This window comes from Schistocerca cancellata, chromosome 6, assembly GCF_023864275.1.
Source record: "Schistocerca cancellata isolate TAMUIC-IGC-003103 chromosome 6, iqSchCanc2.1, whole genome shotgun sequence".
NCBI lineage: Eukaryota > Metazoa > Arthropoda > Insecta > Orthoptera > Acrididae > Schistocerca > Schistocerca cancellata.
In genome coordinates, this window is record NC_064631.1 from 294,043,806 (window position 1) to 294,063,388 (window position 19,583).

The 19,583-nt window shown below is 42.9% G+C and overlaps 1 protein-coding gene across 1 annotated transcript in view; it reads left to right on the plus strand.

The window, feature by feature from the left end:
• The window catches only part of LOC126190682 (probable Golgi SNAP receptor complex member 2), a 40,733-nt gene that overhangs the window by 16,047 nt on the left and 5,103 nt on the right, over window positions 1–19,583 (plus strand). Inside the window, exon 2 of the mRNA XM_049931140.1 lies at window positions 381–486. Coding sequence (XP_049787097.1) covers window positions 381–486 — 106 coding nt within the window. The remainder of the gene's footprint in view (window positions 1–380; window positions 487–19,583) is intronic.

The following is a 19,583-nucleotide window of genomic DNA, read 5'->3' on the forward strand; positions in this document are numbered from 1 at the left end:
TTTGAAATTATAAATTTGTGAAGTTAGGAAAATGTCTTGTGATAGCTACATGACCATAATCTGAAATAACTGTATTGATGTAAAATAGTTATTTAATAAATTTAAATCAGTTTACTAATAGTGTATCCTTTTGTTGTACTTTATTGCATTGCATATTATCTAAAATGAATTATGTAATGAAACTGCAGTGCAGTTCCTGGTGAGTAGAATACGGTTGTGTGACTTAGTACCGTTCTTTATCACTGCTGGTTTTTTTGTGTTGTTAAGTTAGTTAATATTTATAAAAATGCATTGCTGAGATCCAATAAAACAACCCAAACCTTAAGGTTGCTTATCACGTTAATGTTGGTTGCTCTAGCAGAGAATTAATTTATTTGCAGGAACTGTGAGCGTTTAGATCTTTTGGTGTATAAAGAGCCAATTCAAAAACGTCAGAGTGCCAAGCTTAGAGTGGATCAACTGAAATATGATAACCAACATTTACAGGTACGTAAGCATCCAACATTAAAACATAATATTTGTCAAGTCATCATTGTTTATTGGCCTCTTTTGATCGCATGAGGTAAGCAGACTGCAGTTCCAAGAGTTGAAGGCACGAGAGGAAGTCATTAATTGAGAAGGGAAGTGTGACAGGGTTCTAATCTATCCCTCATGTATTCTGTTCTGTACATTAAGGAAACTGTAAAGGAAAGTAGGGAGAAATTCGGGAAAGCAGCTATGGTTTAGGAAGGAAAACGTGAAAGCTTCGAGGTTTGCCGATGACATTCTGATTGTTGGAGATGGGGCAGAGGACTTGGAAGATAAGTTGAATGGATAATTTCTTGAAAAGAAGTTGTAAGATAAACACCAACAAAAGTAATACAAGGACAATGGATTGTACTCATATTAATTATGTGATGCTGAGGGAGTCAAATGAGAAAATTAACACTAGAAATAACAGATGAGCTTTCTTTCTTGCAATGGGAAAAAAATACAAAAAACTGACAACAGAAGTATAAATACAGCAACGAAAGTCCTGGTGTAATGTAAATAATTTAAGAGTAAAGATGGAAACTCACTTCGCTATTCAGTGAGTTGTTACCTTTACACTCCAACTATTTAATGTCGGATGTATCGTTGATATTAAATGTAAACTGGCTATAGTAAGAAAAGCTTTCCTGAAAATTTGGTAACACTGCAAGTGTTAGCTAGGAAGTGTTTTCTGAAAGTATTTGAAGTGTAGCATTCTGTAGAAGCAAAGTGTGGACATCATATTGTATAGAATGAAGAGAATCAAAGCTTTCAAAATGTGGTGCTTAAAAAACCCTCCTTTGACCAGTACTTCACTATCGCTCATTAGTCTGAGACCTGCACAAAATATGATTGTTAGGGCAGGTAGAGAGGATTTATAAGAGAACAGCATGTTTCATTAGTGGTTCATTTAATAAGTACGAAAGGATATCAGAGATTCTCGGTCATTCCAATGGCAGGCGTTGCAAGAGAACAGTTCTGCACCAAGGTTATGGTTAGAGCGTACTATTTCTAGAAGATTGAGCCAATATGTTGCTTCCTCCTATGTATATCTCGCAAAAGGTGAAAATAGAGAGATTTGAGCTGTCAGAGAAGGGGGAGAAGTGACAGTGGCATACGAAGTATTCTCCACCACTCACCATAAGGTAGCTTGTGGAGTATAGATGTAGATGTGAAGAATGCTGACGATTATGGGTAGATCAGATAACTAATGAAGCAATAATGAATGGAATTGTGGGGAAAAGAGCTGTATCACACAACTTGATGAAGTGAAGGATTGGGTTGGTAGGATAATCCCTGAGGCACCAAGGAATAGTCTGTTTGGTAATAGAGGGAAGTGTGTGTGAGAAAAATTATCTAGGGAGACCAAGGTTGGAATACAGTAAACAGGTTTAAATGGATGTAGGGTGCAGTAGGTATGCAGATATGAAAAGACTTGCATGAGATGCACTAGTGTGGAGAGCTGCATCAAATTAATACTTTTATTGATGACAGCAACAAGAGCTGTAGTTTTCAGTATGTCTTCTGTCATCGTAGTGTTTCAGCAAATAGAAGTCATGACTGAAAAAGTCAGTTTAAGCAGCCAGGAACTTGGTGAAGGTGGAACTAAAATGGCACGCAATTACTTCAACAGAATTAATAATTTAAACAATGGAAAATCCAGGATGGAATGTAAAAATATTATGAAAGGGGTAAGTCACAGATAGGCTGAACAGAAAGACTGTCAGAAAGTGTGCTTTCAGTCAACAAGGCCTTTATCAGAAACACACACACACACACACACACACACACACACACACACACACACACACACACACGCGCACACACACACACACGCACACACTGAGAAATTGTTTGGATTGTATACAATTTACTCCACCCCTACCAATGCACTCTTTGTTGAAGCACATGAACTTTCAGTCCATCTGTGCTGGTGTGTCACTGTGCCAAATTTCTGTTTGAAAGGAATCAGTATGATCCAACAATGTGAGAGTGAGTGCCTCAAACCTAACCATACAGTGCTTAACTGGACACTTCTAGATCACTAGAACTCTTTCTCCTCTAGTCCAAGTATGTTTAGACACTAGAGATATTTCAAGGAAGACCTTTAGAGCACCTAGAATAAACAGTTGTAGTGTCCCTTTTTCACGAAACTCGGCCAAGGTGAACAAAACTTCGTCACATTTTTTAGGATGTCTATACTGATGAGTTCAAAAAGAGTAAACATTTGGAATCATGTATTGCGTACCATGTATGCAGAAGTTTGAGCTATTCAGATTACTAACACAGGCAAGTTTCACGACACTGGAACTTGTTGTGACACTCGAAGCACTTTGTTTCTGCTCAGAGATGACAGCACCTCTATACTTCCTACCAGTGGCTGTTTATCGGGTCTGAAAGTACTTAAAAATTTTAGCACCTGTGTGACTGAAAGCCCCATGTATACAGGATTATCGAAGTGCTGCAATTTATGCATTAAGAAGGGCTTTCCATTAATTTTGCTTAGGAGAAATCACACTGTGGGTTCACTGACAATGAAGCTGTTAACCACTTTACCAAAGAAGTTACTGTGACAGTATGTACCACCTGGACTGCAATCCCAAGTACAGATTACTGATATGTCCAAATAATGACTGGTATGTCCTACACAGATGCATGATAGAAGACTTGCTTGGGAATGGGAGGAAACAACAAGAGACAAAGGCAAGAAGTACACAATAATTCCCCCATCAGCTGCTGTTCCACGAAATCTCATAGAAATTTGATGCTTGGGCCCCTCGCCTCTCTAATAGACTCATATTTAATGACAGGTGTTTCCATAAACATCTTCACAGGCTGTGCATCACTGACACACGTTTCTGCTCTTTCGGAGAAGAAGAGGACGCAGGTCACTTTTTGTGTTTGGCTGCCCCAAACAATGTGAAAGAACTTTTGCAGCTTGGTCAACCATTGACAACTTGCCTGATGGCTTTATTAGCAACACAGGATCACAGACTTTTCTTCATGATGTACTGATTCACTGTTGCCGATCTAAGCCCAACGTATCACTGACGGTGGACTGCACAAAAGTGTTCCATAACTAGTGGTCTGTGACTATGCGTGTTCTGTCCAAGTGCGTGTGCATGCAAATGAACAAGTATTTTACAACATGGATTCCTTATCGGTACCTGTATATTTTATGTATGTTTGAGCTCGCTGTATGGTGTAGCTTGTGGCTAATTAATTCAATTAAGAAGGGAAAAAACTAACACAATAGACTAAATGCAATAAATCTTGCGCTAACAAGTAAAATTTTGTGTAATGGAAAATGTGAAATCGAAATTTACATTTTATGCTTTAAATGCTAAGAGAACACTACCATAAAGATGCAGCAGAACTGCAGTTTTTTCATTTTTTTGCAATACTGCACCAAAAATTTGTAGCCTCTGTGAAAATCTGATAAGATCAATGCTAAAAAGTCCCTGCTTGCATGTTTCTTCCTAGTAAGGTTTACCTTAGTTCTATGTTCTTGCTCAACGTCTCGCTTGACTTCGTCTCATTTTCTTCCTATTAGCATTTGATGCGACTGACTGACTCACAAGTGGCACAAAAGACACATTTCACACTATGGGTGGTGGCAGAGTTACAGGAATATTTTAGGCCATTGCAGAGAGGGGAGACTTGAGAGAGGAAATGCTGATGTAATTCACAATCGGCATTGTCAACACAACCTGCAATGTTCAGCTTTGCCACTCAGTTATGATATAACTACTGTTAGGTTGTGGCAGCAATGAGGACAATGGGACAGTCGACATGAAGTGTTCTTGACCAAGCCAATACATGATGAAGGGGCCCAGCCACCACCTTTTCTTGTGCCACTTGTAACTCAGTCTCATATTTTCGCATGTATTTCCAGTGTACTCTATTCAGCAACACTATTGATCGTCAGCCTTCTAAATTAACCTTCTATATTGAAAAACTGAGTCTTGAAGAATATGCTTGAACAGACTCGAGGAAACATCAGCTGTTTCGGACCAGTGAGCTCTTATTGGCTGGAGACTTACTACCTCACCCAACTGCCAGCACAGCCACCACACCACACTACACTAACATACACAATAAGTTTACAAACCTTATTCTACGAAACATTCCAAATTCCTAAAGTACTGGATTATAATGTATAAACAGCCTAGAGTTGTAAATTAAAGTTGGTGCGAGAATCCCATTCTCCTCCTCCTAGGTAGTAATTTTACCAGCACTCGTAATGTCAACCCCCCCATGAACCATGGGCTTTGCCGTTGGTGGGGAGGCTTGCGTGCCTCAATGATACAGATAGCCGTACCGTCGGTGCAACCACAACGGAGGAGTATCTGTTGAGAAGCCAGACAAACGTGTGGTTCCTGAAGAGGGGCAGCAGCCTTTTCAGTAGTTGCAGGGGAAACAGTCTGGATGACTGACTGATCTGGCCTTGTAACACTAACCAAAATGGCCTTGCTGTTCTGGTACTGCGAACGGCTGAAAGCAAGGGGAAACTACAGCCGTAACTTTTCCCGAGGTCATGCAGCTTTACTGTATGATTAAATGATGATGGCGTCCTCTTGGGTAAAATATTCTGGAGGTAAAATAGTCCCCCATTTGGATCTCCGGGCAGGGACTACTCAAGAGGACGCCGTTATCAGGAGAAAGAAAACTGGTGTTCTATGGATCGGAGTGTGGAATGTCGGATCCCTTAATTGGGCAGGTAGGTTAGAAAATTTAAAAAGGGAAATGGATAGGTTAAAGTTAAATATAGTGGGAATTAGTGAAGTTCAGTGGCAGGAGGAACAAGACTTTTGGTCAGGTGAATACAGGGTTGTAAATACAAAATCAAATAGGGGTAATGCAGCAGTAGGTTTAATAATGAATAAAAAAATAGGAATACGGGTAAGCTACTACAAATAGCATAGTGAACGGCCAAGATAGACACGAAGCCCACACCTACTACAGTAGTACAAGTTTATATGCCAACTAGCTCTGCAGATGACGAAGAAATTGAAGAAATGTATGATGAAATAAAAGAAATTATTCAGATAGTGAAGGGAGACGAAAATTTAATAGTCATGGGTGACTGGAATTCGAGTGTAGGAAAAGGGAGAGAAGGAAACGTGGTAGGTGAATATGGATTGGGGCTAAGAAATGAAAGAGGAAGCCGCCTGGTAGAATTTTGGACAGAGCACAACTTAATCATAGCTAACACTTGGTTCAAGAATCATGAAAGAAGATTGTATACATGGAAGAACCCTGGAGGTACTAGAAGGTTTCAGATAGATTATATAATGGTAAGACAGAGATTTAGGAACCAGGTTTTAAATTGTAAGACATTTCCAGGGGCAGATGTGGATTCTGACCACAATCTATTGGTTATGAACTGTAGATTAAAATTGAAGAAACTGCAAAAAGGTGGGAATTTAAGGAGATTGGACCTGGATAAACTGAAAGAACCAGAGATTGTACAGTGTTTCAGGGACAGCATAAGGGAACAATTGACAGGAATGGGGGAAATAAATACAGTAGAAGAGGAATGGGTAGCTTTGAGGAATGAAATAGTGAAGGCAGCAGAGGCTAAAATAGGTAAAAAGACGAGGGCTAGTAGAAACCCTTGGGTAACAGAAGAAATATTGAATTTAATTGATGAAAGGAGAAAATATAAAAGTGCAGTAAATGAAGCAGGCAAAAAGGAATACAAACGTCTCAAAAATGAGATCGACAGGAAGTGCAAAATGGCTAAGCAGGGATGGCTAGAGAACAAATGTAAGGATGTAGAGGCTTATCTCACTAGGGGTAAGATAGATCAAGAGCTCAGATGGCAACCCAGTTCTAAGCAAAGAAGGGAAGGCAGAAAGGTGGAAGGAGTATATAGAGGGCCTATACAAGGGCGATGTACTTGAGGACAATATTATGGAAATGGAAGAGGATGTAGATGAAGATGAAATGGGAGATATGATACTGCGTGAAGAGTTTGACAGAGCACTGAAGGACCTGAGTCGAAACAAGGCCCCCGGAGTAGACAACATTCCATTAGAACTACGGACAGCCTTGGGAGAGCTAGTCCTGACAAAACTCTACCATCTGGTGAGCAAGATTTATGAGACAGGCGAAATTCCCTCAGACTTCAAGAAGAATATAATAATTCCAATCCCAAAGAAAGCAGGTGTTGACAGATGTGAAAATTACATGACTATCAGTTTAATAAGTCACAGCTGCAAAATACTAACACGAATTCTTTACAGATGAATCGAAAAACTGATAGAAGCCGACCTCGGGGAACATCAGTTTGGATTCCGTAGAAATATTGGAACACGTGAGGCAATACTGACCCTACGACTTATCTTAGAAGAAAGATAAAGGAAATGCAAACCTACATTTCTAGCATTTGTAGACTTAGAGAAAGCTTTTGACAATGTTGATTGGAATACTCTCTTTCGAATTCTGAAGATGGCAGGGGTAAAATACAGGGAGCAAAAGCCAATTTACAATTTGTACAGAAAGCAGATGGCAGTTATAAGAGTCGAGGGGCATGAAAGGGAAGCAGTGGTTGGGAAGGGAGTGAGACAGGGTTGTAGCCTATCCCCGATGTTATTCAATCTATATATTGAGCAAGCAATAAAGGAAACAAAAGAAAAATTCGGAGTAGGAATTAAAATCCATGGAGAAGAAATAAAAATTTGAGGTTCTCTGATGACATTCTGTCAGACACAACAAACGACTTGGAAGAGCAGCTGAACGGAATGAACAGTGTCTTGAAAGGAGGGTATAAGATGAACATCAACAAAAGCAAAATGAGGATAATGGAATATAGTCGAATTAAGTCGGGTGATGCTGAGGGAATCAGATTACTACTTAAAGTAGTAAAGGAGTTTTGCTATTTGGGGAGCAAAATAACTGATGATGGTCGAAGTAGAGAGGATATAAAATGTAGATTGGCAATGGCAAGGAAAGTGTTTCTGAAGAAGAGAAATTTCTTAACATAGAGTATAGATTTAAGTGTCAGGAAGTTGTTTCTGAAAGTATTTGTATGGAGTGTAGCCATGTATGGAAGTGAAACGTGGACGCTAAATAGTTTAGACAAAAAGAGAAGAGAAGCTTCTGAAATGTGGTGCTACAGAAGAATGCTGAAGATTAGATGGGTAGATCACACAACTAATGAGGAAGTATTGAATAGAATTGGGGAGAAGACGAGCATGTGGCACAACTTGACTAGAAGAAGGGATCAGTTGGTAGGACATGTTCTGAGGCATCAAGGGATCACCAATTTAATGTTGGAGGGCAGCGTGGAGGGTAAAAATCGTAGAGGGAGACCAAGCGATGAATACACTAATTAGATTCAGAAGGATGTAGGCTGCAGTAGGTACTGGGAGATGAAGAAGCTTGCACAGGATAGAGTAGCATGAAGAGCTGCATCAAACTAGTCTCAGGACTGAAGACAACAACAACAACAACAACAACAACAACAACAACAATAACAATGTAATGTCAAATGATGTAACCTGTAGGGTATGTTATTGAAAAGACTATCACTTTTGCTAATGATGTACGAGGTCATTGAGCCATTTCCCAACACACTACTGCCACAAATAATTCCTTAAAACATGCAGTTTTGAGGGTTCTTTCATTTTGTGTTTACTTCAGAAATAGCAAAACATTATAGGCTATGTGGTGAAATAAACTGAAGACTGTGAAATATGCTAATAGCTGTATAGCATGGTGACATTACGCTAATTCAGTGGCTTCCAGCATATGGAGCGATAAACAGCAAGTTTACTTGGCGGCTTGTTTCAAAGTATGGCTGATGTGATTGATGTCAGCAAATTAGGTGACAACAAATTCCACTTACTTTTAATTTATACAGTTATACCTCGAACGCCTTTCACTACTGTGAATCAGTCACAGTAGTTCTGTGTGAAGCCTGTTGACAGAATCCAGAATGTATTGTGCTTCTGCTGACTGCAGCCAATGTAAGCCACTCCATTTGCTATGTGCAGCAGCACATTACAGATATGTTTAGTGAGCAGTTGTGCAATGGCTTGTGCATCGTTGTTGCGGTTCTCAGTGGTGTTTAACGCATTGTGATGGCAGACAGATTGTTATAAATGTGGGTTGCTGGGACAGAGAAATACTGAAATCATTGGTATAAATAAGTGCCACATGTGAAGGATAACTTGTGTGTATACACTTCTGGAAATGGAAAAAAGAACACATTGACACTGGTGTGTCAGACCCACCATACTTGCTCCGGACACTGCGAGAGGGCTGTACAAGCAATGACCACATGCACGGCACAGCGGACACACCAGGAACTGCGGTGTTGGCCGTCGAATGGCGCTAGCTGCGCAGCATTTGTGCACCGCCGCCGTCAGTGTCAGCCAGTTTGCCGTGGCATACGGAGCTCCATCGCAGTCTTTAACACTGGTAGCATGCCGCGACAGCGTGGACGTGAACCGTATGTGCAGTTGACGGACTTTGAGCGAGGGCGTATAGTGGGCATGCGGGAGGCCGGGTGGACGTACCGCCGAATTGCTAAACACGTGGGGCGTGAGGTCTCCACAGTACATCGATGTTGTCGCCAGTGGTCGGCGGAAGGTGCACGTGCCCGTTGACCTGGGACCGGACCGCAGCAACGCACGGATGCACGCCAAGACCGTAGGATCCTACGCAGTGCCGTAGGGGACCGCACCGCCACTTCCCAGCAAATTAGGGACGCTGTTGCTCCTGGGGTATCGGCGAGGACCATTCGCAACCGTCTCCATGAAGCTGGGCTACGGTCCCGCACACCGTTAGGCCGTCTTCCGCTCACGCCCCAACATCGTGCAGCCCGCCTCCAGTGGTGTCGCGATAGGCGTGAATGGAGGGACGAATGGAGACGTGTCGTCTTCAGCAATGAGAGTCGCTTCTGCCTTGGTGCCAATGATGGTCGTATGCGTGTTTTGCGCCGTGCAGGTGAGCGCCACAATCAGGACTGCATACGACCGAGGCACACAGGGCCAACACCCGGCATCATGGTGTGGGGAGCGATCTCCTACACTGGCCGTACACCACTGGTGATCGTCGAGGGGACACTGAATAGTGCACGGTACATCCAAACCGTCATCGAACCCATCGTTCTACCATTCCTAGACCGGCAAGGGAACTTGCTGTTCCAACAGGACAATGCACGTCCGCATGTAATCCGTGCCACCCAACGTGCTCTAGAAGGTGTAAGTCAACTACCCTGGCCAGCAAGATCTCCGGATCTGTCCCCCATTGAGCATGTTTGGGACTGGATGAAGCGTCGTCTCACGCGGTCTGCACGTCCAGCACGAACGCTGGTCCAACTGAGGCGCCAGGTGGAAATGGCATGGCAAGCCGTTCCACAGGACTACATCCAGCATCTCTACGATCGTCTCCATGGGAGAATAGCAGCCTGCATTGCTGCGAAAGGTGGATATACACTGTACTAGTGCCGACATTGTGCATGCTCTGTTGCCTGTGTCTATGTGCCTGTGGTTCTGTCAGTGTGATCATGTGATGTATCTGACCCCAGGAATGTGACAATAAAGTTTCCCCTTCCTGGGACAATGAATTCACGGTGTTCTTATTTCAATTTCCAGGAGTGTATATGTGCTTCTACACCACAGCAAGTGACGAGTTTGAAGTGCAAATGATGCACGTTGGCAATACCACAGAAAAGGAAAAGTTTGCAAGCAATACACTAGAGGTCACCAGAGTATGCTCCACTGCCATTGGCTGTAGTAGGAAAACACACACCCCCACATGTTAGATTCCAATGCCCTTCACCGTGCTTCACAGCTTTTGGGTTTAATTCACTATGTTCATGAATTTTTGCTTTCTTCTGAGTGAGTTTAAGGGAATGATCTCTTAAAAATGCTGTTTTGACAGTGTGGTCAGAAAATAGCTTGATCATGTTGTACCCAGATGCCAATTTCGATTTTTTGGCAAGCTTTTAGTTGGTGTTACACATCTATCTGATGAAATTCAGTACCACAAATTATTGCATAGACATTGTATTGTACACTTAATTTTACTCACTTATACATATTGTATACAATTTTAATAATATATGCCAATTACATATGTATTTACTCATACACTCCTGGAAATTGAAATAAGAACATCGTGAATTCATTGTCCCAGGAAGGGGAAACTTTATTGACACATTCCTGGGGTCAGATACATCACATGATCACACTGACAGAACCACAGGCACATAGACACAGGCAACAGAGCATGCACAATGTCGGCACTAGTACAGTGTATATCCACCTTTCGCAGCAATGCAGGCTGCTATTCTCCCATGGAGACGATCGTAGAGATGCTGGATGTAGTCCTGTGGAACGGCTTGCCATGCCATTTCCACCTGGCGCCTCAGTTGGACCAGCGTTCGTGCTGGACGTGCAGACCGCCTGAGACGACGCTTCATCCAGTCCCAAACATGCTCAATGGGGGACAGATCCGGAGATCTTTCTGGCCAGGGTAGTTGACTTACACCTTCTAGAGCACGTTGGGTGGCACGGGATACATGCGGACGTGCATTGTCCTGTTGGAACAGCAAGTTCCCTTGCCGGTCTAGGAATGGTAGAACAATGGGTTCGATGACGGTTTGGATGTACCGTGCACTATTCAGTGTCCCCTCAACGATCACCAGTGGTGTACGGCCAGTGTAGGAGATCGCTCCCCACACCATGATGCCGGGTATTGGCCCTGTGTGCCTCGGACGTATGCAGTCCTGATTGTGGCGCTCACCTGCACGGCGCCAAACACGCATACGACCATCATTGGCACCAAGGCAGAAGCGACTCTCATCGCTGAAGACGACACGTCTCCATTCGTCCCTCCATTCACGCCTATCGCGACACCACTGGAGGCGGGCTGCACGATGTTGGGGCGTGAGCGGAAGACGGCCTAACGGTGTGCGGGACCGTAGCCCAGCTTCATGGAGACGGTTGCGAATGGTCCTCGCCGATACCCCAGGAGCAACAGTGTCCCTAATTTGCTGGGAAGTGGCGGTGCGGTCCCCTACGGCACTGCGTAGGATCCTACGGTCTTGGCGTGCATCCGTGCGTCGCTGCGGTCCGGTCCCAGGTCGACGGGCACGTGCACCTTCCGCCGACCACTGGCGACAACATCGATGTACTGTGGAGACCTCACGCCCCACGTGTTGAGCAATTCGGCGGTACGTCCACCCGGCCTCCCGCATGCCCACTATACGCCCTCGCTCAAAGTCCGTCAACTACACATACGGTTCACGTCCACGCTGTCGCGGCATGCTACCAGTGTTAAAGACTGCAATGGAGCTCCGTATGCAACGGCAAACTGGCTGCCACTGACGGCGGCGGTGCACAAATGCTGCGCAGCTAGCGCCATTCGACGGCCAACACCGCGGTTCCTGGTGTGTCCGCTGTGCCGTGCGTGTGATCATTGCTTGTACAGCCCTCTAGCAGTGTCCGGAGCAAGTATGGTGGGTCTGACACACTGGTGTCAATGTGTTCTTTTTTCCATTTCCAGGAGTGTATTTTGGGGGTTTTAACATTTTCCTCAGTTCTGCGTTTTCCTCAATTTTGCGTTTTTCAAGACTGGACTGCACAAAAACGCAAAATATGGGTTTCACTGTATTCACTGTCTGTACATAAAACAATGCACAGTTCATTTTGTTACACGGTTGCTTTTGTGTTAGCTGTCTTCTTAGTAACAACACACTTACCTGATGTAAAACGGTAGCAGCAGGTTAGATATTTTCGTTGTGCTTTGTAGCTTAAGAGATTGATGTGTCCTGTGCAAATGGAAGAATGAAGCAGTGCTTTTCCTCCCTAACTCTTCTCTATTTGTAACAACAATATGAAAAGGATAAATTGTTACTCACCATTTAGACGAAGCAATGACTGGAGAGAGACACAGTGAAAAAAATTATATTACTGTGCGGTGTCCTGAAGCAACTGACATTGATAAGTCCCTTCCCTTCCCTCTCCTTCCACCTTCAGTTTACATACAATCAAAAGAAAGACTGCTAGATATTATTAGCTGTTGGACTAAGCCCTCACCAGACGTAGAACACACACACACACACACACACACACACACACACACACACACACACAGCCACTGTCGACACCATTGTTTACAAGTTGTATGCTCACCACATAGAGGTGGTGTTGGCAGAAGACAGGCACATTTAAAAGTAGACTGTTGCATATATGACAGCCTTCTTTTAAATGTGTCTGTCTGCATTTCAATGCCTTCTCTATGTTGTGATCAGCAATCTGTCCTGTTATTCCAGCCCGAATTTCCATTGCTTAGAAATAAGATGATTACTTTTTGTTGGATGATTATCATCAGTCAACATGTAACTGAATCCACATTGCTCATTCATCCATTTGTAGTCTGTTAATCTCATATTTTCCTTTGTGTGACACTACTAATATTTTTTGAGAATTAAATGTAGTTTGAAGGCCAAGATTGTAAACAAGAGCCTAGAAACATCTCCCAATTTTCTTAACAGTACACTGATAACAAGTGTCAATACTTAGGTGACACATAACTATTCAGTAAGAGACAAATTATAATGAATATTTGAACAGTATGTTCTTTAATTGTCTTTGTTCTTCTATGGTGGATCTGATATGTCCTCTCTTTCTTCAGAAATGTTCCGTGCCCAAATTTCATAATCCCTCACATAGTAAATATTAATTTGTGTTTAAATCATCAGTTCATTTGCAAGAAGCAAACTTTTGCAAATGATCCCGTTCTCCCTTCGGATTAGACATATAATGCTATTATCTTTCTTTTTGAATAAAAATTTACATTAAAAGAACATGTTGGCAGGTTACATGTTTTCGACATAAAACTGATGTTAATAGTGTACGAGGAGTAAATTAGTGTTTAACGTTCCGTCGACAATGAGGTCATTAGTGACGGAGCAAACGGATTAGGGAAGGATGGGGAAGGAAATCAGCCGTTCCCTTTCAAAGGAACCATCCCGGCATTTGCCTGAAGTGATCTAGGGAAATCACGGAAAACCTAAATCAGGATAGCCGGACACGGGATTAAACCGTCATCCTCCAGAATGCAAGTCCAGTGTGCTAACCATTGCACGTCCTCACTTGGTTGATGTTAATAGAACAGGAATTTAGGATTTGAATAATTTAGGGGCCTAATGGAAATTATTATTATTATTATTATTATTATTATTATTATTATTATTATTATTATTAGTACAGTAGTAGTAATAGTAGTAGTAGCAGCAGCAGCAGCAGCAGTGAGACATATCCCCAGATAGTAAATAGTAGTGGTGGGAACTACACTTGAAAAGTCTATTAAGGAAGTAACATGTTAGACTATTACGAAAATATTTGACTAGGGACAGTAAATTTATTAAAAAATAATAATTTCATATCTATATTATCACAGTATGCTCCACTGCCATTCGCTGTAGAAGGAAAACACATACCCCCACATGTTACATTCAAATGCCCTTCACCGTGGTTCACAGCTTTGGGTTTAATTCACTATGTTCATGAATTTTTGCTTTCTTCTGAGTGAGTTTAAGGGAATGATCTCTTAAAAAATGCTGTTTTGACAGTGTGGTCAGAAAATAGCTTGATCATGTTGTACCCAGATACCAATTTCGATTTTTTGACAAGCTTTTAGTTGGTGTAACACATCTATCTGATGAAATTCAGTACCACAGTTGAGAGTTAAACATTTTCAGTGTCTTGTAGTGTTGACAAATTCTGCCCGCATAACATTGTTGCACAAGGGTACAGACAGCTCTTTAAATTCTTCATTGGAATCAAAGTGTTGGAGCCAAGCCACATTTCCAGGTGCTCAAAGGGGTGTAAATCAGATTTACTCATCACTTTTGTGTACTACTCGTAAAACATTGCTTGGGAGTCAGAGCCAGGTATGCAGTTTTGCAGAAATTCGAACACCATCTAACAATAGAAATTATGTGTGCCTTCAAGTCAGAGCACAAACATGACAAGTGATTAAAAAAATGGAAGAGGACCCATTAATTGGTCCTAATTAATAAAGCAGATGTCAGGCAGGGGTGATACACCTTCACTTGGCCTTGTTGAGAGAGTCCTGGAGGATGCAGCTAAAGACATGGCTCACATTTTAGCTGAAAACTTTTTTACTGTCACTGCATCATCCAGACAGCCTTCAGAGTGCCAGATGTTCCTTAGGACTATGGAAATAAGGCAGTTCCATTTCTTCTCTTGTGATGAGGTGGTCTACAATAACCCAGTCTGCATGTGGAAATTGGAACCACCTCTGTCTGCAACCATAGACACTGCTCCAGGACTGGAACACATTCATTATGCCATCCTCTGTTACCTGTGCCTGGAGCCCAAAGGCAAGCTCCTACTTTGTTTCAGTCAGATCTGGTTTGATGGATAGCATCCCACCACTTGGAAGGAGGCAATATTAATTCCATTGTGGAAACCAGGCAGGGACTGTACATACCCTAACAATTACCAGTGTGTGGCCCATACCAGCTGTATGGATGTGCTCAACTGCCACCTCATCTGGCTCCTCAAATCCTAAGGTCAGCTGTGCTGCTCCCAGTGTGGTTTCAGATGCTACCATTCCATTCTTGAAAGTTTAATTCTGCTGGAGATGGCAACAGAGGAGTCTGTCTTATGCTGAAACCATTCAGTCAGTGTACTTTTTTACGTTCAACAAGTTTACGACACCACTCAGAGGTACAGCATCCTTCCACAATGTGGACATCTGCTGCTTCTTATCCAGTCCTTTCTCAAGGAAAGGTGCTTTTCGTATTGTATTGATGATACCTTGTCTGACAGCTTGTTCAAGAGAATGGGGTCCTCCAAGGCAATATACTCAGTGCCACGGTGTTTGTAATCACTGTCAATAGCATCTCAGCCAAGAGGCCTGTTAAATGCTCCTTGTTTGTGGATGACTTCGTGTTCTTCTGCCCTTCTTCCAATCTTAAAATGACTATGAGACAACTACAGCTGGTCATAAGGACGTTGGAAGCTTGGGCCAATGAAATTGGTTATAGGCTCCCGCTGGGGGATTACTTGTGTCAATTTTAACTAGGCTTGTCAGAGTTTTAACCTACCAGAGTTTACAAAGGGGGACAATATTTTAAATTGTAAGAACAATGTGCACATTTTGAGGCTAGGCACAAAATTAACCAGGCTCCCATACTGGAATGACCCATGAACAAAGAGCATCAAATCATTAAATATTTTGAAATACCTCTGTGGAAAGGCATGGAGAGCTGATTGTTTCCGCTTCCTGCAGTTATATAGAGCATTTGTCAGATCATGATGAGATTATGGCAGCATTGTTTATGGACCAACGTATGCATCCTACTTCATGATGTTAGATTCTGTCCACCATGTTGGCATGGGTGGAAGCCTGAGAACATTTTAATTAATTCATTGTTATCCACAGCTAAAATCTGTAAAGATTGGCAGTGTGGAGCATGGCCCACTTCCCCATTACTCATTCTCCTTGCTAAGACCATCTGCAGACACAATGCACACTATAGATCTACAAAGTATCGGAAGCGATCCAGAGGATGTTAGGCAAGCATGGCAGGTTGACAATATTTATTGAAGCAAGGATACTTGTAGAGATGTTTTCCAGACTGTGCCAGAGTATCACACTTTAGTTACTGCCATTAAAACTAAGGTCAAGTTTTGTGCTGCCACAAGGTATTAATTGAGAGTGACAGTTGGAAACTTCATTTCACGAGCACCATTACCACCACTTCTCCTACTTGCACAGTCCTATTACACAGAGTTCTCTCTCTTAATCTTGAGGTGCCTCTTGCTTCACTGGGAAGTGTGCTGTTCAACTAGATCCAACTTTTCATAACCTCTTGGGCGTTAATAGCTGGGTTACAGACCTTATCCGTAAGTGTGACTGCACTAGACATGAGACACTAAAAACATTTACTATTTATTCCAAGATTTTGTTATTTGATAGGTAACATTTGCACCTGCAGCTTGGTCATTTTATATTAATAATCATAGATATTTGAAACTGCTAATCCTTAGTTATTTTTGTTCTTTTTGATGGACATAGTCATTGGGTAGGCTGTGTATAGTGGTATCAAAATTCTGTTTGAGGTTTGTTTGTTTATTTATTTACACATCTGGTTCTGTAGGATCTAATGCAGATTGGATTTCTGCTAAATGTTAAGTGTGTGAAAGCTGCTAATTCTTGGGAATAAACTGATATTGTTAACAAGAAAGGTCAGTAAAGAATATATATATATATATATATATATTTAGAGGGCAATGTCAAAATACCTAGACTAGTGAATAGGGGCTGACAAGAGGTTCGCAAACTGCCAGTTTCTGAGCCAAAAATATCCATTTAGTCTGGGAAGAGTTACACCCAAATATAATACCATACGACATAAGTGAATGAAAATAAGCAAAGTAGAATTAATTTTTGTGTCGAACGGTCACTTACTTCAGATACCCTTCAAATACACTCCTGGAAATGGAAAAAAGAACACATTGACACCGGTGTGTCAGACCCACCATACTTGCTCCGGACACTGCGAGAGGGCTGTACAAGCAATGATCACACGCACGGCACAGCGGACACACCAGGAACCGCGGTGTTGGCCGTTGAATGGCGCTAGCTGCGCAGCATTTGTGCACCGCCGCCGTCAGTGGCAGCCAGTTTGCCGTGGCATACGGAGCTCCATCGCAGTCTTTAACACTGGTAGCATGCCGCGACAGCGTGGACGTGAACCGTATGTGCAGTTGACGGACTTTGAGCGAGGGCGTATAGTGGGCATGCGGGAGGCCGGGTGGACGTACCGCCGAATTGCTCAACACGTGGGGCGTGAGGTCTCCACAGTACATCGATGTTGTCGCCAGTGGTCGGCGGAAGGTGCACGTGCCCGTCGACCTGGGACCGGACCGCAGCGACGCACGGATGCACGCCAAGACCGTAGGATCCTACGCAGTGCCGTAGGGGACCGCACCGCCACTTCCCAGCAAATTAGGGACACTGTTGCTCCTGGGGTATCGGCGAGGACCATTCGCAACCGTCTCCATGAAGCTGGGCTACGGTCCCGCACACCGTTAGGCCGTCTTCCGCTCACGCCCCAACATCGTGCAGCCCGCCTCCAGTGGTGTCGCGATAGGCGTGAATGGAGGGACGAATGGAGACGTGTCGTCTTCAGCGATGAGAGTCGCTTCTGCCTTGGTGCCAATGATGGTCGTATGTGTGTTTGGCGCCGTGCAGGTGAGCGCCACAATCAGGACTGCATACGTCCGAGGCACACAGGGCCAATACCCGGCATCATGGTGTGGGGAGCGATCTCCTACACTGGCCGTACACCACTGGTGATCGTTGAGGGGACACTGAATAGTGCACGGTACATCCAAACCGTCATCGAACCCATTGTTCTACCATTCCTAGACCGGCAAGGGAACTTGCTGTTCCAACAGGACAATGCACGTCCGCATGTATCCCGTGCCACCCAACGTGCTCTAGAAGGTGTAAGTCAACTACCCTGGCCAGCAAGATCTCCGGATCTGTCCCCCATTGAGCATGTTTGGGACTGGATGAAGCGTCGTCTCAGGCGGTCTGCACGTCCAGCACGAACGCTGGTCCAACTGAGGCGCCAGGTGGAAATGGCATGGCAAGCCGTTCCACAGGACTACATCCAGCATCTCTACGATCGTCTCCATGGGAGAATAGCAGCCTGCATTGCTGCGAAAGGTGGATATACACTGTACTAGTGCCGACATTGTGCATGCTCTGTTGCCTGTGTCTATGTGCCTGTGGTTCTGTCAGTGTGATCATGTGATGTATCTGACCCCAGGAATGTGACAATAAAGTTTCCCCTTCCTGGGACAATGAATTCACGGTGTTCTTATTTCAATTTCCAGGAGTGTAGTAAAAATGGAAGCATTAAGTCTTTGAACGAGATCCTGATTGTGGGCTTTCCATGACACTTTACTGTCTATCTGAAAACCTAGAAATTTGAACTGTTCAGTTCCACTAACCATAAGCCCATTCTGTGAAATTAAAATGTTGGGTTTTGTTGAATTGTTAGTTTATTTTCTTCAAGCCATGAAATTGTGTCATGAACTGCTATGTGAAACAGAGCACACCAAATCCTGTATTACGAAGCTAGTGTCATAGAGGGCATATCATTTATACAAGTAATGAAAAGGAGTGGCCTCTGGGGCACCCCCTCCCCCCCCCCCCCCATTTGGCCGTACCCCACTCAGACCTTACACCACAGTCATTCTCAACACTGTTAATAATGACCTTTTGCTGACTGTTGTTAAAGTAAGAGGTGAACCAGATGTGAGCTACTTCCCATATTCCACAATGGTCCAACACCTGGAGCAATATTTTGTAAATAACACAATGAAATGCCTTAGTTAAATCAAAAAATGTGCCTAGCATTTGAAACCTTTTGTTTAATCCATCTAGTACCCCACAGAGAAAAGCGAATATAGCATTTTCAGTTGTTAAACAACTTCTAAAGCCAAACTGTACATTTGATAGCAAATAATGTGACATAAAATGATCAGTTATCCTTACATACACAGCATTTTCAACAACTTTAGCAAACACTGATGGCATAGAAATAGGTCTAAAATTGTCTGCATTATCCCTTTCTCCCTTTTTATAAAGCGGCTTTACCACTCAGTACATTAATTGTTCAGGAAACTGACCATTCTTAAAGGAAAAATTACAAATATGGCTAAGTACTGGGCTAACATGTGCAGCACAGTACTTTAATATTCTACTAGGCACTCCATCGTATCCATGAAAGCAATGCTCAGAAAATGATTGTTAAATACTGTACATATATCTGACTCATCAGTAACAATTATTTTTACCACAAACTGACTTTATATTGTCCACCTTATGCTGCTGACCACACACTTCATTCACAGCTGACCATATGGTTTTCATTTTATCCTGTGAATTAGCTATTCTATTTGCGTACCATGTACTCTTTGCCTTCCTAATAACATTTTTAAGCATGTTGCAATACTGTTTGTAATGGGCTACTGTAGCTTGAATGTGACTTCTTCTAACATTTTGAT